At 48.0% G+C, this 25,122-nt stretch overlaps 1 protein-coding gene across 1 annotated transcript in view; it reads left to right on the top strand.

Moving 5' to 3' along the window:
• HABP4 (hyaluronan binding protein 4) overlaps nucleotides 1-25,122 on the top strand; it is a gene marked incomplete at its 3' end in the record, with an annotated part of 81,867 nt that overhangs the window by 34,962 nt on the left and 21,783 nt on the right. Inside the window, exons 5-7 of the mRNA XM_082244903.1 lie at nucleotides 11,623-11,694; nucleotides 18,353-18,430; nucleotides 18,508-18,670. Coding sequence (XP_082101029.1) covers nucleotides 11,623-11,694; nucleotides 18,353-18,430; nucleotides 18,508-18,670 — 313 coding nt within the window. The remainder of the gene's footprint in view (nucleotides 1-11,622; nucleotides 11,695-18,352; nucleotides 18,431-18,507; nucleotides 18,671-25,122) is intronic.

Below are 25,122 nucleotides of genomic sequence, written 5' to 3'. Positions count from 1 at the left end.
TTTTTCATTTTTTTTATATGAAATTCCCAAAAAAACGTAAATCAAAGTGTTAAATTTTTGGCCAATTTGTTTTCTGCTACATATTTTTGGTAAAAAAAAATCACAATAAGCATATTTTGATTGGTTTGCGCAAAAGTTATTGCGTTTACTAACTAAGGGAAAGGTGTGTGGGGTTTTTTTTTTTTTTTTTTTTTTTTTTTTTTTTTGCGGCGGACAGATCGGACCCTTGACTGACATTTTTGACACTTTTGAGGGTACCAGTGACATTACTACAGTAATCAGCGCTATACATATGCACTGTTACTGTAAAAATGACACTGGCAGGGAAGGGGTTAACTTAGAGATGCAGTGACTAGGTGTCCCTAGGGGCGTGCTTCTTACTGTGCAGGGATGTGGCTGTGTGTGTAATGGCACAGATCAATGGTCCTACATAGCAGGACCGTTGGATCAGTGCTTTTACACAGGGAAGAATGACAGGCGGCTTTGTTTACACTAGCCACCTGCCTTTCTCCCTTCACAGCAGATGATCGCAAGTGACCGGCGGACATCGGGCCTGCTGGTCACACGCACGGAGGTGTCCGTGAACGAGCCGAGGCGGGAGCGCGCCTCCGGCGGCGCCCGCTATTGGCTCCCAGGCTAGTGACGTACCGGTACGTCACTTTGCCTGGCCGGGGCTGACCGCCCAGTTAATGTACATGAGGTCAGCTCCTCCCTGGTTGTGCTTTAGGTCATGACACAGGATGGAGTTGACAAGCTGATGTCATTGGCGCACACCCTGCATCTACCCTCAGCTTGTAAACCTTCCTGTGTCAGGACCTAAAATCTATCCAGGAAATAAGGCAGACATAATCGAGCAGTGTGTTTAAACGGCTATGAAGATTTGGGTAAGCAGGTGTAAAATTTTTAATGGAAGGCAGTTTTCGCTTTCGTTCGACTGACACGGCGCTCCATTAATCATAACTACTGGGCTATATTGCCGCCTCCTGGGGGTAGGACTAGGCAGAACAAAAAAAAAAAAAAATGGCTAGGCATGTGAGCCGTCCTCAGCTGCTATATAAACCCCCCCCCCCCCCACCTCTGCTCTAGGTAAGCAGTTTTGTATATATATTTTTTTTTTTTCCTCCTGTCTAGTCAGGAGTGAATATCTAGGCTCCTTACTGGGATCTCTTGGTCAATTGTTTTCTCCGTTGCATTCCTCTTGGGTCCCCCCCCCCCCCCACCCAGGTCTTGCTATGTCTGAATTGCGGCACTCCTCCATCTGTTAGGGTGAGTTCTTGGGGGGGGGGGGTTACCTCACTCTCGATGGGTACCCTGAGTATTGGAGGATTCTTTAGTGGTGCCAAAAAAACTTTTTTTATTGCAGTCTTCCTTTTTCCCTTTCCCTATGAAGCCTCAGGATCACATCCCACCCCCTCCCCCCCCCCCCCCCCGACACCCTCATGGAGGTGGCAGGTTCCTTGGAACCTTAGCTTCATATGTTGCGCTGACGGCGGTCCTCAGTATTCTGGGTGGGAGTGGCGTTTGGGCAAAGGCCAGGAGGAAGTGTCGCCTGTTGAGTCTGTCATCTGATTCTGAGCCCGATGCCGCTGTTGACACAGCCCATCCAGGGGGCTTAATATAATGTTCACATCTGTCCAATAGTGAGAATGATTCCTCCACAGCCGCAGCAGCGAATGAGGAAAAAGCTAAAGCTAGTTGACGCACTTATTACTGCAGTGTGTGAGACTTTAAAAAATTGAGAATAGGGTTGTTGTGGCCATGAACATGGCTGTGTCATTTGGTATGCATAAGTCTCCTTGCACACCAGAGGGATTTCATTAGCTGCCTTTGACAGGTTTACCTATAAGGAATAGGAGCACCCAAAGATACCCTTTGTGGTCCCCAAACGTTTCTCAGTACATTACCCCTTTGAGGAATCCCAAAAAAAGACTAGTCCTAATTCCTGTACCTTGATTAAGGCCCCTGTTCCAGCTGAAGAAAAATAGCCCCAAAGCATTATGCTGCCACCACCATGCCTTACTGTGGGTATGGTGTTCTTCTGGTGATTGCACCAAACCTCTTTTGGAATTGAGGCCAAAAAGTTCAACCTTGGGTTCATCAAACCAGAACACCTTTTCCCACATGCTTTTGGGAGACTTCAGATGTGTTTTTTGAAAAATGTATACAGGCTTTGATGTTTTTCTTAAGAAAAAGCTTCTGTCTTACCACTCTACCCCATAGCCCAGACATATAAAGAATGCAGGAAATTGTCATATACCACACAGTCGGTACTTGCCAGATATTCCTGCAGCTCCTTTAATGTTGCTGTAGGCCTCTTGGCAACCTCCCTGACCAGTTTTTTCTTTTTCTTTTCATCAATTTTGGAGGGACATCCAGTTCTTGGTAATGTCACTGTTGTGCCAGATTTTTTCCACTTGATGACTGTCTTCTGTGTGTGTGTGTGTGTGTGTGTGTTTGTGTGTGTATCTAATGCCTTGGAAATTATTTTGTACCCTTTTCCTGAATGATACATTTTTAACAATGCAATCTCTCTCTAAAGCTGTAGGATCCCTACTAAGAAAATGGTGGGAAAGACCTAATGGAACAGCTGAACTTTATTTGGGGTTAATTTGAGGCATTTCAAATGATCGCAGTTGTGTACGGTCTTGTAACATTAAAATCTATCTGACAGGCTGTGCCTGTCACTTCCTGTGGAGAAATATTTTTTACTTTCACAAGAATGTGCTGGCAGTCTCCTGAGCGGTCTGGTAACGTTTTCTGGGGTCCCCTGTAGGTTTCACCCACTCTATCAACTTGTATTGGATTGGGACTTTGGGACTAGGTATACTGCTAAGTTAGCGGTGGGATCGCGATTTAGCGACTTTCAAAGTCACACTGCTTTTCTCTTGCGTCCTCCGACAGTCGCCACCGCCTCCAAGTCATCACTGTTGGGTATTGACTTCCACTCCGCAGGAGTAGCTAGGCATAAATACTTGGTCAAAAGAACAAAGGCATTTGCATATACACACTCAATGGGGGCTGTCCCATCTGGTCAATACCCCCCTGCAGTGACCACTCCCAACTCGGTTTCATTCTGCCTAGCGTCAGTAGTTGGGCTTCCCTGTGCTGGGGCTACAGTCTCAGCCTATCTAATCTTTTTTAATTTGATTTTCTTTGAAAATGTCAGTTTTTTTCTTACTTTACTAGCTGTTTATTTTGTCAGCTTTTAGTTTTTAGTCGACTCTTCGGAAGAAGATGGATCATGCGGTGCTGGGATTCGGACTGACCGCCCTGGTTCTCCAGGGCAGAGGGTCAGATGGACCCCCCTGCCCACCATCGAGCGTTCAGCAGTGGTTCATCCTGTCACTATGAACGACCCATCCCTGTTCGCAGCAGGGATGCAGCCGTGAGGTGGCTACCTCACAGGACACATCTGCGATGCTGCAGTGTCATGTCCCTGGCTAACGGCACTCCGTCAGATGAGGACAGCGGCTTTCCATTCATAGAGGCACCCCACGCCATCTGATACAGGTAAGTACTTCTGTCTGGGGTGGCAGTCTGTGTTGCTGTGTGTCCCCCATGTCTGCACCTGTGACTCCCTGATGCGGTCCCTGCGGGGATCGCTTGTGCTTGTGCATGCGGTGCTGTATGTTTTGGGGGTCCCCTTCCCTGTGTCACTTCGCTGCTTGTTGGGGGTGCAGACTGTGTGTGTGGCGGCCGCAGTGGGGTAAATCCGCGTGGTCCGCCATTTTAGGTATGGGCAGGCATGTTTCGCTTCTCTATGGGCAATACTACATGCTGTTTTGGTGCCATCTGCCGCCATTTTGCGGTAGCAGAACTATCGTTCCGACCGCATGACCGGCGGTCATTTTGGCGGCGCCTTCCATGCAATCCTATGGGGCAGCCATTTTCCCTAAGTCTTGCAGCCTATAAGTTCAGCCTACTCTAGCAGCACTTCCTTTTTCCTCCTGAAGCAGGACATCGGTGGAAACACTCTGCGGGGCTCTGCAGGTTATCACTCTCAATATCTTTCTGTATTGTCGCTTCTGGCTCAGTTTTTTTCTTCTCCTGTTTGGGGGTCTTTGTCACTGTAGCGGTGGGCTGCGCACTCCGCAGCGATCTTAAAGGGGCAGTACAAACTTCTTGCACTGTTTTGTAACCTTGAGCAATGGATTCTCAGGACAGCAGATTCCCCCCAGCGCTGGTGGGGGTCCCCAGTTCTCCTGTGGCCCCTTTGAGACCTGATTTGGCCGCTGTAGTAGCGAATTTGGTGTCAAATATGGAAATGCTGATGGCTGAACGTGCTGCTAAAAAGAGGCCCAGATTGTCTCGCTCCTCTGATTCAGATGGTGATATGGCTGCTGCTGCGAACGTGCCCTTTTCAGGGTCTCGCTCATCCTTAGACCCGCTGGGGTCTGAGGGGGAGGGAGAGGTGGAGGGGGTTGATACCTCCTCCCCGGGGTCGCCTGAAGAGCTGGCGACCATGGATGAATTGTTTCTGTTAAGGAAACACTACATTTGGAGGATGAGCCCAGTCCTCCGGGTGTTCTCGTTTGGGACGCACAGGACCCGCAAGTCGGCGCAGCTTTTGCCCTGCCCAGCTGAATTTCATTACACTGTTAATGAAATGTGGCGCACGTTAAAACGTCTATTCCTGGTGCCTAGTCGGTTCAAATTGCTTTATCCTTTTGCACCGGCTACGGAATCACAATGGTGTGTGCCACCACAGGTGGATCACACTGTGGCCATGTTAAACAAGGCTACCTTGGTTCCTTCTGAGGATACCCCGGTTTTCCGGGATCCCACGGACCGGCGGTTGGAGTCTCTAGCCCGCCATTCCTATACGGTGGCGGGTTCGTTGCTCAGACCCATTTTCGCGGCTCAGGCGGTGGCTGATTGGACTAAGGTGCTTAGGAGCAACCTCGTGTCTGATGTTCGGCCTGCCTGGCTGGAAGTGGTGGATCAAATCCACCAAGGAATCGTGTATCTGTGTGATGCGGACTTAAATGAGGCTCCTTTTTAGTAGCACGCCTCTCTAGTGTCTCGGTACTTAACCGGCGACTGATATGGCTAAAGAGCTGGTTGGCTGACCAGTCCTCGCGGAAAACAGTTGCTGATTTTCCCTATGCTGGTTCTTGCCTTTTTGGCAAGGCGTTGGATACCCTGGTGAAAGGCGTCACGGGGGGGCAAGAGCACTTTGCTGCCCCAGAACCTGAAGAACAAGTTCTTTCGTGGCAAGCGGGGTTCTGCGCCTAGATCCACTCAGGGGTCCTTTTGTGCCTTTTGGAACCAATCCAAGGGCAAGCCCTTCAAGGCCCAGGGCAGCCAGAAAAAGCCCTGGACGGGTAAGCAGAAGTCAGGCAATGGCGGGTCAGTCCGCCTCTGCCTGAAGGGGCGCCCTCACCCATTTCAGGGGTGGGGGACGTTTGTGCGGTTTCCTCCAACCTTGGCTGCTCCAGATATCGGACAGGTGGGTTCAGTAAATCATTCGATCGGGGTACAAGATCGAATTCCTTTCCCGGCCGGCGGACAGATTCTTTCCCTCAAATCTTCATTTGCCTCCGGGGCGTCTGCAGGACCTGCACCAAGCGGTACAGGACCTTCTTGCTCAGGAGGTGATTGTCCCGGTGCCTCATCGGGACAGGTTTCGGGGGTTTTATTCAAATCTGTTCACTGTGCCCAGAAAGGAGGGCAAAGTGCGTCCTATTCTGGACCTGAAAGCGCTGAACCGCTTCATGCGTGTTCGGCAGTTCCGTATGGAGTCTCTCCGTTCGGTGGTGGCCTCCTTGAGTCCAGGAGAATTCCTGGCCTCGATAGATCTAAAAGATGCGTACCTGCACATCCCCATTTTCGAGGGTCATCAGCGGTACCTTCGGTTTGCTATCGCAGAGGACCACTACCAGTTTGTGGCGTTACCTTTCGGTCTCGCTTCGGCACCAAGGGTTTTTACTAAAGTGTTGGCGCCGGTTCTGGGCCTGCTGAGGGCACAGGGCATTGCGGTCTTGGGTTACCTGGACGATCTACTTCTGAGATCACGTGCCAGCCAGGACCTAGTGCGCGATCTGTCCACCACGGTACAGACGCTCCAGGAGTTCAGATGGACCATCAACGTTCAGAAATCGACGTTATCTCCATCGGTTCGTCCTCCCTATCTGGGAATGATTCTGGACTCTGCTCAGGCAAGGGTGTTTTTGCCGTAGTACAAGCTCTGGACCTTGCAGGACGAGATCAGGTCCCTCAGGGACAACCCGTCCTCGTCACTCAGGACCTGTATGCGGGGCCTGGGGTTGATGGTATCTGCTTTGAGGCGATACCCTTTGCTCAGTTTCATATGCGGGCTCTCCATGCGGAGATCCTGGCCAGGTGGGACAGACTGCCTCAGTCCCTGGATGTGAGGATCTCCTTGAGTCGCCAGACCAGATTGGCTCTTCTGTGGTGGCTCCGGTCCCCGTCGGTGGTGGAAAGCAAATCCTTCCGTCCGTTGGTGTGGACAGTGATTACCACGGATGCCAGCCTGTCGGGCTGGGGTGGAGTCCTGGGCAGCTTGTCTGAGTCCTCCCTCCCGATAAATGTGCTGGAATTGCGAGCGATAAAACTGTCTCTTCCAGTGGTCAGGCCGTCTGCGGGGCCGTCCTGTCCGGGTACAGACTGACAATGCTACCGCGGTGGCTTACATCAACCACCAAGGGGGCACCAGGAGTGCTCGGGTGGCCCGGGAGGTGACCGACATTCTGTCTTGGGCCGAGACTCATGTCCCGGCGATCTCAGCAGTTCACATTCCGGGTGTGGAATTGGCTGGCCGACTATCTGAGCCGCCAGACCCTGGACCAGGGGGAATGGTCCCTACACCCGGAGGTCTTCCAAATGCTGTGTGCGAAGTGGGGATACCTGGACGTGGATCTGTTCGCATCTCGGCTAAACCGAAAGGTGGAAAGATTAGTGGCAATAACGTGCGATCCGCTGGCGGATGCGTTAGTGGCCCCTTGGCATAAGTATCGTCTGTATGCCTTTCCTCCGAATCACCGCACCTGGTGGCTCCAGACTGGCCACGCCGGTCCTGGTACGCCAACGTTGTTCTCCTGGCAGTGGCGCCTCCATGGCGACTGCCTCTGCGGGAAGATCTCCTTTCTCGGGGTCCGATCTTCCATCCTGCTTTACAGTCGCTGGCTTAACGGCCTTGCTGTTGAGACTCGGGTCCTAAGGGACAGAGATCTCTCCTCTGAGGTCATTCCTACCCTTGTCAAGGCTAGGAAAACCTCCTCTGGTAAAATCGATTACCGTGCCTGGAAGGCCTATTTCGCCTGGTGTGAGTCCAGGGGGTTCTCCCCTCGCTCGTACTTGGTGTCGAGAGTGTTGGCCTTCCTCCAGTCTGGTGTGGACTGGCGCTGGCCACGATCAAGGGCCAGGTGTCCACACTGGCTATTCTTTTTCAACGCCCTGTGGCGTCTCATTCTCTGGTTCGCACCTTCATTCAAGGTGTGCGACATTTGGCTCCCAGGAAGGAGCCCTTACCGCCATGGGACTTGAACTTGGTTCTGTCCGTGTTACAGCGTGCTCCCTTTGAAAACATTCGGGATATATCGTTGCCTTTTTGGTGGCGATCACTTCGGCTCGCAGGGTGTCTGAACTGGCAGCGTTATCTTGCCGTTTTCCGTACTTGGTGATTCACCGTGATAAGGTGGTCTTGCGTCCGCATCCCTCCTTTCTTCCTAAGGTGGTCTCTTGTTCCACATTAATGAGGACATTGTCCTGCCTTCGCTTTGTACGAAGCCTAAGCATCCTAAGGAGGTTGCTCTGCATTCCTTGGATGTCAGGGCGATTGGGAGTTTACCTGTCGTCTACGGAATCCTTTCGGAAGACGGATTCACTTTTTGTCCTTCCTGAGGGACCTCAGAAGGGCATGGCTGCATCTGCTGCGACTATTGCCAAATGGATCAGACAGACCATTGAACAGGCTTACGCCTTGAACGGGTTCCACCCTTCCTTGTTAAGGCGCACTCTACCAGATCTGTGAGTGCGTCCTGGGCCTATTGGCATCGGGCCTCGGTGGCCCAGGTGTGCAAGGCTGCGACTTGGTCGTCAGTGCACACTTTTTCCAAGTTCTACAAAGTAGATGTTCTGGCATCAGTTGATGCCTCCTTTGGCCGCAAGGTTCTCAGTGCGGCAGTGCCATGAAGAACCCTTTTTTTTTTTTTTTTTTTTTTTTTTTTTTTATGGGTCCCTGGCTGTTGGTATTTGCTTTCCTGGGCTGTTGCTCCTGTTGAGCATTTTTTTCTGTTGCCCAGAAGGTTCTCTTACGGTGCATGTAAGATTCCTTTCTCTGATGTGGGTACTGCATTGCCTTTTCTACGGTTGCGTCTCCCACCCCTCATGTCTATACTGCTTTGGGTCCCAACAGTGATGACTTAGAGGCGGCGGCGACTGTCGGAGGACGTAAGAACTGAATTTTTGTAAAAATTTTACCTGTAAGAGTCCTCCGACAGTCGCTGCCTCTCTTTTGGGGTTGTGTTCCTATTACCTACTGCTATGCTACCAAACTGAGTTGGGAGTGGTCACTGCAGGGGGGTATTGACCAGATGGGACAGCCCCCATGGGTGTGTATATGCAAATGCCTTTGTTCTTTTGACTAAGTCTTTATGCCTAGCTACTCCTGCGGAGCGGAAGTAAATGCCCAACAGTGATGACTTGGAGGTGGCGGCGACTGTCGGAGGACTCAGAGAATTTTACAGGTAAGATTTTACCAAAAATTCAGTTTTATTCATATCGGTGTAATATGGAGTCCCAGGGTACTCTTTCACCTGAAGACCCCCCCCTAGGAGTGGCTGCAGAACTTCTGGGTTCCAGCCCCTGTCTGCAATTGACACCAGGCTTTCCAAGACTGCTGTAAAGGTAGATTTTTGTATGTAAAAGCGTTGCTAGCCGCAAACGCCCTCTGCCTTCACCTCCCTCTGTAGTTTCCTCAGATTCTGAGGCAGATATGGCACTTACTCCACCCTGAGGGGTCAGTTTCTTTGGATTCTGATGGTGAAGAGGACCTGTCCTCATCAGCCATTGCACGGGAACACGCCTTGGTGGAAGCACTTATAGTTTCAGTGTGGGAAACTTTAAAATTAGCAGATGAATCTGCAGCATCAGGTTTGCAGGTTTCTTTTGGCTCCTGAAAATCGGGCAAGGTGTCTCCTTGTCCGGCGTTTTTTGACGATATTGTCAATGAACAATGGCGGCGCATCAACCACATGCTAGTGGTGCCTAAGGACTTTAAACGCTGTTATCCTTTTTTGCAGATGCAGTTTCCTTTTGCAGATGTAGTTTCCACTAGGTGCACTGTGCCACCAAAGGTGGATCACCCGTTTTCCAGGCTGAATAAGTCTACTCTGGTTCCTGTGGAAGAATCCCCAGCCTTTGCAGAGATAAAAGTGTTACTCAACCAAATCTGTCTTTTCTTCATAAGGTGGTTTCTGATTTTCATTTGAAGACATTGTGCTGCCTTCACTCTGTCCCAGGCCCAAGCATCCCAAGGAAATTGCCTTGCATTCTTTGGATGTGGTTCAGGCGATCAGGGTTTACCTGGGGACCACTGAGTCTTTTAGACAATGATCTTTTTGTCCTTACTGAGGGACCTCGTAAAGCATTGGCTGTGTCTGCTGCTACCTTTTCCAGATGGATCAGGGAGACTGTTGTTCAGGCTTATTTTCTGAAGGGTCAGGTTCCTCCTTTCCCAGTTAAGGCGCATTCTACTAGAGCGCTGAATGCCTCTTGGGCTTTTTTGGCATCAGTGATGCAAGTTTGCAAGGCGGCAACTTGGTTGTCTGTGCATACGTTCACGAAATTCTACAAAGATGTGTTTGCATCTTCGGATGCTTTCTTTGGCCGCAAGGTTTTGCAGGCTGCTGTTTAGAGAATATTTTTTGTTCTCTTTCAGGGTATATGTTTTTGAGCTCCAGTTGTTTCTGGTTGAGCTCCATATTACCCGGCTGGCTACATTGAGCCCTTGGGATTTACGTTCTTTTTGCATTTTCTTCCCACCCCCTCATGAACTCATGAACTGCTTTGGGACATCCCAACGGTCTTTGATATGAAGCTGCGTCTGCCGATGAACGACGGGGGGGAGAATTTTACTGGAAGTACAAAAATCCAATTTTTTTTTTTTTTTTTAAATTATTGTGACCAATGCATATTTAAAAGAACAGGATAGGCTGGTAAAACCAACGCAGTGGTGTTCATTTCTGTTCTGATTTCTTTGACCAAATGAAGGGTTTATGCAGATGTACTTGTGATTTATACAAGCAGGGTTACACATTAGCAGGAGTGATTATGTTGCATCTTTATATACAGTTTCCATTAATGATGCATGAACTTCTGCTGTGCTTGTTTAGAGTCTTGTTTTCCACCGTGTTTCATTGCATAATTTATACTCCATGGTAAAATTATCCTCCTGGATAGACACATTTCATACCACTTCTGAACATATGACACACCACCTTAGACAACCAGGTCCAAATGTGACTGTAGAGTATTTTCTGCATCATACAACATTAGAAGTGATTGTGCAGTATTGTATTCATCATTACCACGGAAGCCTCTACTTTATGTGCAAGGTAGGCCATTGGGCACTAAGTGATACATCTGGAGTAGCTGCAAGTTCTGTACATCTAAACTTCCATTCTGTTTGGAGGAATTGTGTATCTGGTAAACTCGAATTGTTCAGCCATTGTACTTTTGTGACTTTTATCTAAAACCATGTAAATTTACAAACTGCACTATTTTGGTAGTTACTGGTTGATGTGCTTCTGCAGTGCCTAGGATACATTTGTCATGGGATATACTAGTAACACTGCCAGTAGGAATTTAGGATGTGTTCCAATGGATCTCAAAATGCTGTGCATGTTGCTTAAGCTGGTTCCCTTTCTTGCTAATGCTTTATGGACAGACCGTGAAAAGTACTTATGTGGAATATTAGTCTTGTGCTTTTAAAAAAAAAATGAGTGACTTCAAAAACACTTAATCCAAGTCTTGTATTGATCCAGCGTTGTGCCCATTTGCAGTCCTTCTCCCCTGCCTCTTCTCGAAGGTGGGTCGGGCAGCAAATCCTGTGAGCAGAGTGTGGGGCAGAGGAGTGCCGTGTCTATGGACACACAGCCTGGCTAAGGAGCCAGGCCAAACCTTAGCCCCCACAACAGATTGCTATAGGGGCACACAAAGGAGGACCCAAGATTGCCGACTTCATATGAAGTCACACGATTTCAAAGCTCCCTAAAAACTGGGCAAAAACTCACTTTATATACATGCATCATAACCTAAAAAGGATATACATTTTTTGCACAAAATTGCAAACCTGTATAATAACTGTGATCGCAATCACTTTGCTGTATGTAACCTGGGCAGAGCCATTGGTGGGACCCAGCAATGTCCTCCACTACAATGTGACATCTAAAACATTACCTATGATGTACTGGACACCTGTTTCTTGCACATTAGTTCTGCCTTCTGCTCGTCATGTTATGTCAATCATCCTATTACACAAACCTCTGTTTGCAAATAACTGGGTTGGGTTGCATACTGTATTGATCTTTTGTCATGTTAGAAATTTCATGCTGAGACTGACCATTCTTTAGCTTAAAGCCAATGTTTCTTTGTCTGTAGTAGAGTAAAAGCAGAAGACAAGAGGGGAGGAGGTGGACCTCACAACTGGGGCTCAATTAAAGATGCTTTCAGGTACTGCATAAACACACTGTATGTGGCCAGCTTCAGATGTGCAACCCTGTTTAAAGAAGTTCACTAATAGAAAATGTAGCTCTTTACTGTTAAGGTACAAATCCAGTGCACCTTGTAGAACAGAGGCCTAAGAACAGCTGGAGAGCCACAGATCGCCTGGCTATAATCTGTCTATATATATATATATATATATATATATATATATATATATATATATATATATATATATATATATATATACACACACTCACTGGAAGGGGTCTAGCTGCAGTGTGCTTCTCCCTTCCTTCTGGGCATTAGTCCCTGAATGATGGGGCCCTTAACGAGAGTACCACACTCAGCCTGCCTTAGACTGACAGCTTGCAGGCATCAGGGCTACATGCAGGACCTGTCCCTCCTGGGTGCACTAAAACGTGAGGAGCAGCCCACTGCAGATAGAGCATCCTGTGTGCAAAGGGGCCCTAATGTTCTGTGTAATGTGAAAAGCTGCTGAACACTTTCAGGTTTACGCTCTGTTTAAATATCAAATTATCTTGCAGAAAGATGTGCAACATCTGAATTTCTCTTACGTCCTCGGACTGTCGCCGCCCACTCATCATACAGTCTTCACTTATGGGTATTGACCTCTTATCCACATGAGTAAGCTAGGCAGAAGATTAAAAACACAAAAATTTGCATAGACACACCTACAGGGGGCTTTCCCTCTGGTCCAATACCCCTGGCTAGCCTCATTCCCAATTCAGTTTGTCTTTTGCCTAGTTGGGAGTAAGATGGGCTACAGTCTCAGCCTTTTCTTACGTTTTATGTTTTTCTGCACTGATATCTTTTTATTTGTTCCTGTGCTTTGTTAGTCAGACTTCAGAAGACTACAGCGTTTGCGGAGCTGGGAGTCGGACTGGTTGTACTAGAGCCTTACGGAAACCCAGCCCGCCATCGAGCATTTAGCAGGCTATGCGTAAGCTCAGGCCTCGCAAACCACCTGTCCCTGTCCTCGGACAAAGCCAGCGAAAAACATCCTGTTTTGGCTGACGGCACCCCCACCACCCGGGGTGGGAGGCTTCCCGCCGCAGAGTGGCATCCACCAAATCGCATGGATCGGTGAGTACCATGCTACCCCCCTCGGTTTGTGACGTATGCTGGGGGTGTGTGTGTGGGGCCTTCTCTCCTGTATGCTGGGTGTGTGTGTGGGGCCTTCTCTCCTGGGGATGGCAGTCTGTGTGATCCCCCCCCCTCATGTCTGTCCGTGTGATCCCTGTCTCCCTCACGGTGCTTGCTGGGGTGCTATCTGCGGTTATACCGCACTGTGGGGGTGTGCGGGGGGTCCTTGAGCCCCTAGGGAGTGTCACTTTGGGGTACAGACTTAGTTAATGGCCGCCGCGATGTAAGATTCGTGGGGCCGCCATTTTGGATGTGGGCAGTCAGCTCTGGCTTCAGTGAAGGGCAGTCAGCAGCCATTTTAGAAGTGTAATTTGCACCCTTCGGGCGCCATCTTGCGTGTGGCACTGTTTTTATTAACAGGGCTCAACGGCCATTTTCCCGATGCCTCCCCATTGCTTTCTTTTGGCAGCCATTTTTGGGTAGCTCAGGCTGCTGTTGGGCCTCTAGCGGCTGACACTGATTTTAAAGGGCCAGCGCCAAAAAAAATTTTAAGTAGGTTTTTGGAGTCCCAGGGCAGCATGCCCCCCCCCCCCAGCGCTGGTGGAGGGTTCAGGTATGCCTGAATCCTCTGCTATGGGCTCCTTTTTTTACTGTGCACTTGTGACTTTGGCGTCTAAGTGAATCTGTTGATGTCTGAGCGGACTGCTAGAACACGGCCCAGACTGTCTCAGTCTTCTGATTCTGAGCTAGATATGGTTGCCACGGACTGTGCGCCCCCTGAAGGGTCTCAGTCCTCTCATTCAGCAGGGGAGGTGGGAGGACGATGAGGGGGATGATTCCCCCGCTGGGTCAGCCAAAGAAAGAGCTGCTATGTCTGCACTTATTGGTGCTGTTAAGGTTACTCTTAGAGGATGAGCCCCATCCGCCGAGTAAGCGGTCATCTTTTGGGACCCGTAGAACCCAGAAAGCGGCTCGGGTATTTCCCTGTCCTGCTGAGTTTCACGAAAAACTGTGAACGAACAATGGTGCAATTTAAAGCGCACCTTTGTGGTACCTGGCCCCTAAGGTGGACCACACGGTATCCAGATTGCACAAGGCCATTCTGATGCCCATGGTGGCTTATCCGGTGCTTAGAGACCCGGCGGATAGGCGGGTGGAATCTCTTGCCCGCCACTCCTATGTGGTGGCAGGTTCCTTGCTGAAGCCCGTGTTCGCTTCAGTAATGGTCTCTCAGGCTGTGGTGGAGTGGACTAAAGTGCTCAGACGCACCCTTGTGGCTGATTCCACCCCTCCTGCTACTTTGGAGATGGTGGACCAAATTGTTCAGGCGGTTTTATGCCTATGTGTTGCGGCCTTGGATGAGGCCTCTTTAGCCTTAAGCTTATCTGCTGTTGCAGTGATAATCCGTCGCCTTGTGTGGCTGTAGAGCTGGTCGGCGACCAGACTTCCAGGAAGACTGTGTCTGACATCCCTTATGCAGGGAATTGCCTTTTTGGGGACTCCCTGGACGAGTTGGTGAAGGGGGTCACTGGGGGTAAGAGCACTCTGCTGCCCCATGCGTCCAAGGGTAATTTTCTTTTCTGCGGTAAGCGTGACCCTTCCTTTAAACCTAACGGGGGGGGGGGGTCCTTTCATGCTTTTTAAGGCACATGACAAGGGCGAATCCTTCAAGGCCCTCTGGTGGCCAGAAGCAGCCTTGGGCGGGCAAGTCTATAGCCCCCCACTCTGGCACGACAGCCCCGTCAGCCATTCAGGACAGACGGGTTCAGGACCTCATTCGCTCGGGGTACAAGATCAAATTTTTGATCGTGCCCGGCAGACAGATTCTTTTCCTCAAATCTTCATTGACCCCGGATCGTTTCTCAGATCTCCAACGGGCGGTTCAGGGTCTCCTCGCCCAGGGAGTGATCGTCCTGGGGTCACATCGGGACAGGTTTTCGGGGGTTTTTACTCAAATCTGTTCATGATGCCCTGAAAGGAGGGCAAGGTGTGTCCGATTCTGGACCTAAAAAGTTTCTAAACCGCTTTGTGCGGGTTCCAAAATTCCGTATGGAATCCCTCTGATCGGTGGTGGCCTCTCTGAGCCCGGGAGATTCCTGGCTTTAATCGACCTTAAGGATGCGTTTCTACACAGCCTTGTATTCGAGGGTCAGCAGGGGTACCTCCGATTCGTAATCGCGGAGGAGTGTTATCAGTTCGTGGCGTTACCTTTCGGTCTCGCTTTGGCTCCTGTTCTGGCCCTGTTGCGGGCACAGGGGATCGCATTCCTTGGATATCTGGACGATCTCCTGTTAAGGTAGAGTTCCAGTTCAACCCTGTTGCGCGATCTGCCAACCACGGTTCAGACGCTCCATGAGTTAGGGTGGGCCATCAACTTTCAGAAGTCGACATTGCTCCCTTCTGTTCGTCTCCCTTTATCTGGGAATGGTCCTGGACTCCGCCCATGCAAGTTTTGCTGCCGGAGGACATACCCTGGACTCTGCGGAACGAGGTCGGGTCCCTCAGGGACAACGCATCCTCATCACTCAGGACCTGCATGCGGTCCCTAGGATTGATGGTGTCAGTCTTCGAGGCGATACCATTTGCACAGTTCCACACACGATCTCTGCAAGCAGGGATCCTAGCCAGGTGGGACAGGCATCCTCAGTCCTTGGACAGGAGGATATCTTTGAGTCACTGGGTCAGAGCGGACCTTCTGTGGTGGTTCCAGTCTCCGGCTCTGGCAGAAGGGAATTTCTTCCGGCCATTGTTTTGAAAGGTGTTCACCACAGATGCCAGCCTGTTGGGCTGGTGTGGCGTTCTGGGCACATTGTCTGCCCAGGGCACTTGGTTGGAGGAGGAATCCTCCCTACCGATTACATGCCTTGGAACTGAGTATGATCAGACTGTTTGCTCCGTTGGAAGGATCGTCTTCAGGGTCACCATGTGCGGGTGCAGGTGGACAACACCATTGTGGTGGTGTACTTTACCAAAGGGGCACCAGGAGTGCCCGGGCGGCCAAGGAAGTGGCCGAGGTTTTGCCTTGGGCCGAGACGCGGGTTTCGGCAGTTCACATTCCGGGTATGAAACACTGGCAGGCCGACTATCTGTGTCGCCAGACGCCAGACCAGGGGGAATGGTCCCTACACCTGGAGGTGTTTCCGATGCTGTGTGGGCGATGGCGAGCCATATCTAAAGATGGGAAGGCGTGTGGCAGAACACGCGATCCTCTGGCAGCCGCCTCGGACACGCTGGTGGTGCCCTGGAATCGGTATCGCCTGATTTATGCCTTCCCTCTGATCCAGTTGTCACGGTTCCTTCGCAGGTTGGTCTCGGAACCGAGGTTGGTGGTCCTGGGGGCCTGGACTGGCCGCGTCTGTCTTGGTACGCGGACTTCATGCAAATGGTCGTTGAGTCTCCCTGGCGACTCCCCTTACGAGACGATCTGTTGTCGGGCTGATCTTCCATCCTGCTTTGACGGCGTGGTTGTTAAAAGCCAGATCTTGAGAGATCGGGGTCTCTAGTCGGTGGTCACTCCTACCTTGCTCAGAATTAGGAAGGCCTCGTCCGGTAAGATTTATTATCGTACCTGGAAGGCTTGCTTCGCCTGATGTGATCACAGGGTTTCCATCCTCACTACGTTTCGGTGGCTAGGGTGTTGGCCTTCCTGCAATACGGTGTGGACCTACGTCTTGCACTGACCACTATTAAGGGTCAGCTATCTGCGCTGGCCATTCTTTCCCAGCGCCCCTTGACGTCAAATTCCTTGATTCGCGCCACTATTCAGGGGATGCGTCATCGGGCCCCTCTTCAGAGGGCGCCCTTAACCCCTAGGGACTTGAATTTTGGTTCTGTCCGTTTTGCAACGTCCTCCCTTTGAGAACATCCGGGAGATTCCTCTGCCTCTACTGTCACGGAAAGTCGCCTTTCTGGCGGCGATCACATCTGCTTGCAGAGTGTCGGAGATGGCGGTCATATCTTGCCGCTCCCCCTACCTGGTGATTCATAGGGATAAGGTGGTCTTGCAACCTCCTCAATCCTTCATTCCGAAGGTGGTGTCTGAAATCCATCTCCATGAGGACATTGTTTTGCTTTCGCTGTGTCTAATCCTACAGAGTATGCCTTGCATTCCTTGGATGTGGTCAGGGCGACCAGGGTTTCCGGTCTACTGCATCCTTCAGAAAGTCGGATTCTCCTTTTGCCCTTCCGGAGGGCCTCGGAAGGGTATGGCTGCGTCTGCGGCAGCCATTCCTGTCTGGTTCAGACAGACGATTGTACAGGCTTATTCGCCTAGGGAACGGGTTCCGCCCTTCCCTGTCACGGCGCACTCTTCTGTGCGGTTGGTGCATTTTGGGCTTTTCGCCATCAGGCGTCGGTGTCCCGGGTGTGCTAAGCGGCGACCTGGTAGTCAGTACATACCTTTACAAAGTTTACGAACTTGATGTTTCGGCATAGGCAGATGCCTCCTTTGGCCGCAAAGTTCTGAGTGTGGCAGTACTTTGGGGGTGACATGGCGTTTTATCCTGTCCCCTCCTGTGGGGGTTTTCCCCCCTTGGTTATTTTACCTTCCTGGGTTTGTTCACTCCTGTTGAGCTTTCCTGTTGCCCAGTGGGTTACCTTTCTGGTTCAGATAAGGTTTTTATCTGACCTTGGGTTCTTCGTTGCCTTGAGACGGTTGCGTTTCCCACCCCTCATGTCTACACTGCTTTGGGACATCCCATAAGTGATGACTTTGAGTGGGCGGAGACTGTAGAGGACATAAGACAGAATTTTTGTAAAATCTTACCGCAAAATTCCTTTCTCTAGGTCCTTTTGACAGTCGCCGCCCCCACCCCTCTTTTGTGGTTCATGGACTATATCTACTGCTTGCTACCAAACTGAATTGGGAATGAGGCTAGCCGGGGGTATTGGACCAGAGGGACAGCCCCCTGTAGGTGTCTATGCAAAGTGTGTTTGTTAACACACAAAAAAAAAAAAAAATCTTCTGCCTAGCTTACTCCTGTGGATAAGGGGTCAATGCCCATAAGTGAAGACTGTATGAGTGGGCGGCGACTGTCAGGACTCAAAGGAATTTTACGGTAAGATTTTACAGAAATTTTATTTTCTTTTTTGCGTGTGAAAAGCGAGTTGATCTGTGGCTTAAAGTGGCAATAGTATGCAAGTTTGAAAACCTTGTAACTCCTACGATAAGTCTTCATTAAAAATACAACAAGAATATATTAAACACATTGCTATCTCATACTTCAGGCTTTTTGGGAGTTCATACATTTTGTCACATAGACCTATATACCATTCTTTGTATTACCCACATTGTGTCATTTTAAGATTCTTCACCAAAATGTTCAACTATTTGGGCATCTGTAATATACTTGATAGGAAAGACCATATATTGTAGGCTAGACAACTAGCTACATTTTGATAGTGTATTGCACTTTTCAGTGTATTGGAAGCATAAACAATGCCTCTTGGATAAATATTGGAAGCTTTGTGTTCAAGTGGAAGGCTTGTGTTCAAGTGGTGTAATGTCTGTCTCTAAAGCTTGCGCAATGTCTTAACTTTAGAATTCCTCATCTTCTCTTAGTGAGGAAGTGCCTGTACCTGCAGAGAATGTAGAAAATGCTGAACCTCTTGAGGCATCAGAGGAGGAACAAGATGTCAAGTAAGCAAGCAATTTATGACTGCAAATGAGTTTTACCTTTTGGACCTATGGAACACTGCTCATGTCTGCGTTTTTAGGGTCTCCGAAGAGGGCTTTGAAGATTCTCCTAGGGAGATGTCATTGGATGAATGGAAATCTATGATGGACCAAAGCAGGCCAAAAACTGATTTCAACCTCCGCAAGCCTGAGTCTTCCGTGCCTTCTAAAGCTGTGGTGATCCACAAGTCTAAATATGCTGATGTAAGTTATTCGATCTGTGTTTTACAGCAAATCTTTGCAAATGCTTAAAGGTAAGATTTTCACATCGCAATGTGTAAATGTTGTTTCTTAGTTGACCTTTACTGAACCCCACCAATTGATGGGCAGCACTCTTTTGGCCTACAGTCCTATGATTTCACTGGAATACCAAGTGCAAGTAGAGATTTCTATGCATTCTGCTTCTGTTTAATACATCAATAAAGAGGCTAGCAAGGTGGTAGTCTGAAAGGTGGTACAGGGGAGGGTTTTCTGAGTTGGAAAGGTTTTAAAAAAATTACTCAGATTCAGAAGGGGTGAATTATTTGTGGATAATCCTGCGATGTAAAAATAAGGTTTGTGAAGTTCTTTCCCTTTTTTTTTTTTTTTTTTTTTTTTTTTTTTTGTAAATCATATTTGCATGCTTTACCTAGGTAATGCTATCTGCGGTCTGTCAATGTTTAGTTTTCTAGTATAGCTTCTAGGAAGTAACTCTGTTTATGGCTGGCTTAAAACTGTAAACCCATAGATGTAACAGTTTAAAAAAAGTTACATTCCCGGCATTTGCCGTAAACATAACTGTCAAATTGGTTGTGCTCTCAACCAAACTCAAACCATCCAATGGCTGGTGTCATAACTGATCACGTGTAGCATCATAGCAGTTGAAGATCAGAGGCCAAGATGGTGGCTTCCTTGGCTGAAAGTAATAGGGTTTTTTCTTCTACTTTAAGATGGTATCTGGATGTATTGATTATCCTTGAATGCTTCTGGTAAAGGAGCTCCTTGATAACGCCCTTAAAGGAAAACTGTAGTGAGAAAAGTGGTGGGTATCATTACTGACTTCTCCCTCTGAAAAAATTAGAAGCTGGTATTTGAATAACCAGACAACTAGCATTTTCCAAGTCACTGACTTAAAAGCTTGCAGATCAGGAGTACTGAACCCACTAACTTTCAGCAACTTCTTACGGAGTAGGGTAGGACTATGAAGGTAGGCGCACACACTTATGGTCAATGCAGAGCTTCTAGTGCTTAGACCCATGTTGTAACCTAAGACTTTTCACACTCCCACCCTGGTAATGGTACAGTTTTTAATACTTGCTGTGTCCGTACTTCTATCCAAGATTGATAAATCTACCATGAACGATGCTGTTTAAGGCACATACAATGCTTTATTTGTTTCAAAACGATAGACCTTTTATAGGCTGTACGTAAGACCGAATTCCATTAGGCTGTGAGTGGTTTACACTGTAACTGTGCGGGATGCATTCAGTACCTCAATATCCCACTGGTGGGCTGTGAGGCTCAAATGCTTTGAAAAAGATTGAGCAGTTTTGGCTGCATGTCCTCGTTGCCTGTTGGCAGTGGGTTGTGGGACTGGGCAATGCTTTAGTATTTCTCTTTAATTTTTAATGTATAAAGGATGAGCGCTGCATGCTGGTATAAGCCATAAATCCTGCAAGACTGTGTAAATTGTGTAACCGATTTGTAGATTAGATAATTCTAGGCAATGTAGATGGTAGTCATTGCTGTTTTGTGCAAGTGATCAGGTATGGGTCTCCATCTGGTTTATATGTATCAGGGTAAGAATTTTAGACAATGTACATTTTAAAGGCTAAGTTGACCTTTTTTCAGGCAAAATTTCACTTTTGGCAATCAAAGCCTTTTCAAAATTTTTTAAAACAAATGCGTTCTAAAACTTGTCCTCATTATATGACCTTCCAGGAAACTTCATATCCCATAATGCACTACAGTGTAGGTGGCCATATACTGTACAATCTCCTTCAGATTTTCCATCAGCTACAGTCGGGTCCATATTGGGACATCAACACAATTCTAATCTTTTTGGCTCTATACACCACCACAATGTATTTGAAATTAAACAAACCCAAGATGTGCTTTACCTGCAGACTTTCAGCTTTAATTTGAGGGTATTTGCATCCAAATCAGGTGAACGGTGTAGGAATTACAACAGTCTGTATATATGCCTCCCACTTTTTAAGGGACCAAAAGTAATGGGACAATTGGCTGCTCAGCTGTTCCATGGCCAGGTGTTATTCCCTCATTATCCCATTTACAAGGAGCAGATAAAAGGTCCAGAGTTAATTTCAAGTGTGATATTTGCATTTGGAATCTGTTGCTGTCAACTCTCAATATGAGATCCAAAGAGCTGTCGCTATCAGGGAAGCAAGCCATCATTAGGCTGAAAAAACAAAACCAACCCATCAGATACCAAAAACATTAGGTGTGGCCAAATCAACTGTTTGGAACATCCTTAAAGAACGCACCGGTGAGCTCAGCAACACCAAAAGACCCGGAAGACCATGGGAAACTGTGGTGGGTTACCTAATAATTCCTTCCCTGGTGAAGAAAAACCCTTAACATCTGTTGGCCAAATCATGAACACTCTCCAGGAGGTAGGTGTATGTGTCAAAGTCAACAATCAAGAGAAGACTTCAACAGAGTGAATACAGAGGGTTCACCACAAGATGTAAACCATTGGTGAGCCTCAAAAACAGGCCAGATTAGAGTTTGCCAAACATCTAAAGCTTTCACAGTTCTGGAACAACATCCTATGGACAGATGAGACAAAGATCAACTTCTACCAGAGTGATGGGAAGAGAAAAATATGGAGAAGGAACTGCTCATGATCCAAAGCCTACCACCACCTCCTCGTGGAAGCATGGTGGTGGTAGTGTCATGGCGTGGGCATGTATGGCTGCCAATGGAACTGGTTGTATTTAATGATGATGTGACTGCTGACAAAAGCAGCAGGATGAATTCTGAAGTGTTTCGGGCAATATTTGCTCATATTCAGCCAAATGCTTCAGAACTCATTGGACGGTGCTTCACAGTGCAGATGGACAATGACCCAAAGCATACTGCGAAAGCAACCAAAGAGTTTAAGGGACAAGTGGAATGTTTTATGCAATGGCCAAGTCAATCACCTAACCTGAATCCGATTGAGCATTCATTTCACTTGCTGAAAACAAAACTGAAGGGAAAATGCCCCAAGAACAAGCAGGAACTGGAAGACAGTTGCAGTAGAGGCCTGGCAGAGCATCACCACGGATGAAACCCAGCGTCTGGTGAGTCTATACGTTCCAGACTTCAGGCTGTAATTGACTGCAAAGGATTTGCAACCAAGTATTAAGTTTTGATTTATGATTGTTAATCTGTCCCATTACTTTTGGTCCCTTTTAAAAAGTGGGAGGCGCATATACAAACTGTTGTAATTCCTACACCGTTCACCTGATTTGGATGCAAATACCCTCAAATTGAAGATGAAAGTCAGCATTTAAAGCACAAATTGTTAAATGTCAAATCCATTGTGGTGTATAGAGCCAAAAAGATTAGAATTGTCGATGTCCCAATATTTATGGACCTGACTGGATGTAGTGCAATGGCCTGCCTGATTTGATGCAAATTAAATGGATTGTTCAGATGGGTCATCCTGTTCCTTAGTTTTGGTAAATCGAAAGGAAATTGTACAGATTGCACAGTGTACAGACAGCTTTATAAAAGTACATGGTAGGGAGTGAATGAAAACAACTGTCTGAATCTGTGTTTATACAAGAATAATACTTTCAGGCTCTATTCACACCTAGTGGAGTGGGAGCTTTCCTGCAACATACATAGGGCAGCCCATTGATTCAAGAACTCTCCTACAGGCAGAAAAGTAGCTTGTGGGCTTTTTTGGCTGCTTGCGCTTTGCATGTCTTGCTAAATGTTTTTACAGCGTTTGTCGCACATTTTTTTCCACATGCCAAAATGCATGTTTGCTTTCGCATTTGGGGTCCCGTTAACAGTTAATGGCACCAAAAGCCTAAATAGTGGTTCATAAAAGTGGCCATGCATGGATTGAAATTTTGTCTGATCCTTGCTGAATTTGAATCCATGTATGGGGCTAGGACTGTACACAAGTTGATTGATTTGTGTACAACTTGCTAGCCTGTTTGAGAGGGAAAAAAAAAAATCGGTGTTGCCAGCTATAGCCGGCAACACACTGATCATTTGTATTCTGCCAGCAGAGTACAATAGCTCAGTTGGAATGATTTCCCCCATCCATATCAGCGTGGATGGGGAAATTTGGCCCGATTTTTTTTTTTTTTTTTTTTTTTTTTTTTTTTTTTTTTTTTTAAATTGTTTGGGCAACAAGGTAATAGTATGGCCTGCCTTAACTTTACCAAAACTACAGTATTTTTCATTTCAAATCTTTTTTATTGAAAATTTTTCAAACGGGGTATAACAATAAGCAGGTATGTATAATAATAATACGTGTAACAGCTTTTGTGAAACAGCAAACAGGTAATAATCGTAAAACAGTATCCCTTAAACTGAAAATCTTACATCATCCATAACAGGTATCAAATGGGGGGTTGGAGCATGACTACTTCACTCTATTCCATTGGAAATCACATAACAGTGGGAGTGCGCCATCTAGCGGCCGTCAATCAAATTACACACAAATATTCAGATTATACCAGTGGTCCCAGTTGGACCATAAGTCCTTTTCCTTACGGTAAGACTCACAATTGGGGGTTACAAGCAACTCGTACGTGTGGTGCAGTTGGGTGGTGTGGACGATGTCCTGGAGGGAAGGGGGTTGGCTATTCTTCCATTTTCTAGTAATACTCAGTCTAGTTGCGAATAGGACGTTCAGTACTAGTTTACGGAGCGGTCTTGGGATAGTCTCTATGGTCAAGTTCAAAAGTCCCAGTTCCGGTGTCGGGTTCAGGGGTAGCTGAGTAATAGAGGTTAGCAGCTGGAAAACCTCAGACCAGAGGGCGCGGATTGGTGGGCAGTCCCACAACAGATGTTTAATAGTGCCTATTTTGCCGCAGGAACGCCAGCATGTCGGAGGAGTGTCGTTATGGAACTTCGCTATTATGTCAGGTGTGAGGTACCATCTAAGTGGAATTTTAAGGTGCATTTCTCTAATGGAGGCACTCAAGGAGGCTTTACTACTCAGGGATAGGGCCTTGGACCACTGTTGAGGGGAGAAGGACTCCCCCCAAATCTCGTTCCCATTTGAGCAGGGGAGGAGACTTGGAGAAAACGCCTTTTTCGCTTAAAATAGGATAGATAGTGGAGATACCCTTCGCCCTCTGAGAGGAAGACGTGAGGAATTCCCAAATTCTCTTCGGGATGTTGGCCCTGAATTGGGGATTGCGCTGCAGGCAGGATTTGATTTGGACATGTCTATACCATTCGGTCTTGGGGATATGGAACTCCGAAGACAGTTGTGGGAAAGATTTAAGGATACCACCAGTATATAGGGCGTCTAGAGTGGTGATTCCATGGTCTGTCCAGTGACCCAGATTCATGTCTGGGACTACCTGGAGGAGGCTACGTATAGGTAGAGAAATAGTCGTGAGCGGGGTGAATTTCCATCGCGAGTGTGTCAGTCGCAGCCATGCCGCGATCGAAGCTCTGACGGTCGGAGGCAAGTACGCCGGGACCTTGTCCCTAGTTTGCCTACTACAGAGCCATGAGACGAGGTCTCCGCGAGGAGCTAGATGTTGTTCCAGTTTCCCCCAGACAGTGTCTGGGGAGCTCTGGAACCATGTGCGAAGTTGCGAAAGGACGGTTGCCAGGTAGTACTCTTCCAGGTTGGGCACAGAGGCTCCCCCTGCTTCTCTAGACTTCATTAATATCCCCCTCGCACAACGGGCACGCTTCCCCTGCCATAAATGGCGGGACACCATCGACTGCAAAGCTAGTAGGAACGATCTGGGGATGGGGATGGGAATTGACCTGAAAAGGTACAGCAGTTTGGGTAGTGTACACATTTTAAAGGCGGCTAGTCGCCCCCGACCATGTCAACTCAAATTTCGCTAGGTTCTGAAGTTCTTTCGATAGTTGGAGTTTGAAGGGGAGGAAATTTGCCTGGAATAGGAGGTTGGTGGATCTGGTGAGGGTTATGCCTAGGTAAGTAACCCCGTCGTCCGCCCATTTGTATGGAAACGATCTAGTGAGAAGGTTTCTAGTTACTCCAAAACTACAGTATTTTTATAGGTGTCCTGTCACTCGGTAGCCAATTAGGCAGGCCCTTGCACTACATAGTTGATGGTAGATCTAAAGGAGATTGTACAGTGTATAGGGAGTTCCTCCAGGAACACACTGTACTATTTCTCAGTACTACATCTCTGCTCCACATAGGCTGTTATGTGATCGCTCTGTTCCTGCGTACTCTGCCAAATATATGATCTATGCAAGAAGGCAAGGTACAAACTGATTAGCAGAGGAAAATGCTGGCTGTGTATTCTGGGAGAATGGTGCTTGCTGACAATGACTGCTTATATTGTAGTTAGAGGTGAGTGCGAGCAGTCTCCTGGAGGGCAGGTGCAGTGTGTTAATGCGGTCAGCTGCTGAACTACTTCGTCAACAGTTTCCCTGTCCCAAAGGACAGATAGCAGGAAGTCATGGCGTTTTTCTATACAAGAAACTGGAGGCTAAAG

This window comes from Pelophylax lessonae (genome assembly GCF_965119305.1).
Source record: "Pelophylax lessonae genome assembly, chromosome: 1".
In the NCBI taxonomy this organism is placed as follows: domain Eukaryota; kingdom Metazoa; phylum Chordata; class Amphibia; order Anura; family Ranidae; genus Pelophylax; species Pelophylax lessonae.
The sequence above is the reverse complement of the archived record's forward strand: the minus strand, read 5'-3'. Positions and strand labels throughout refer to the sequence as shown.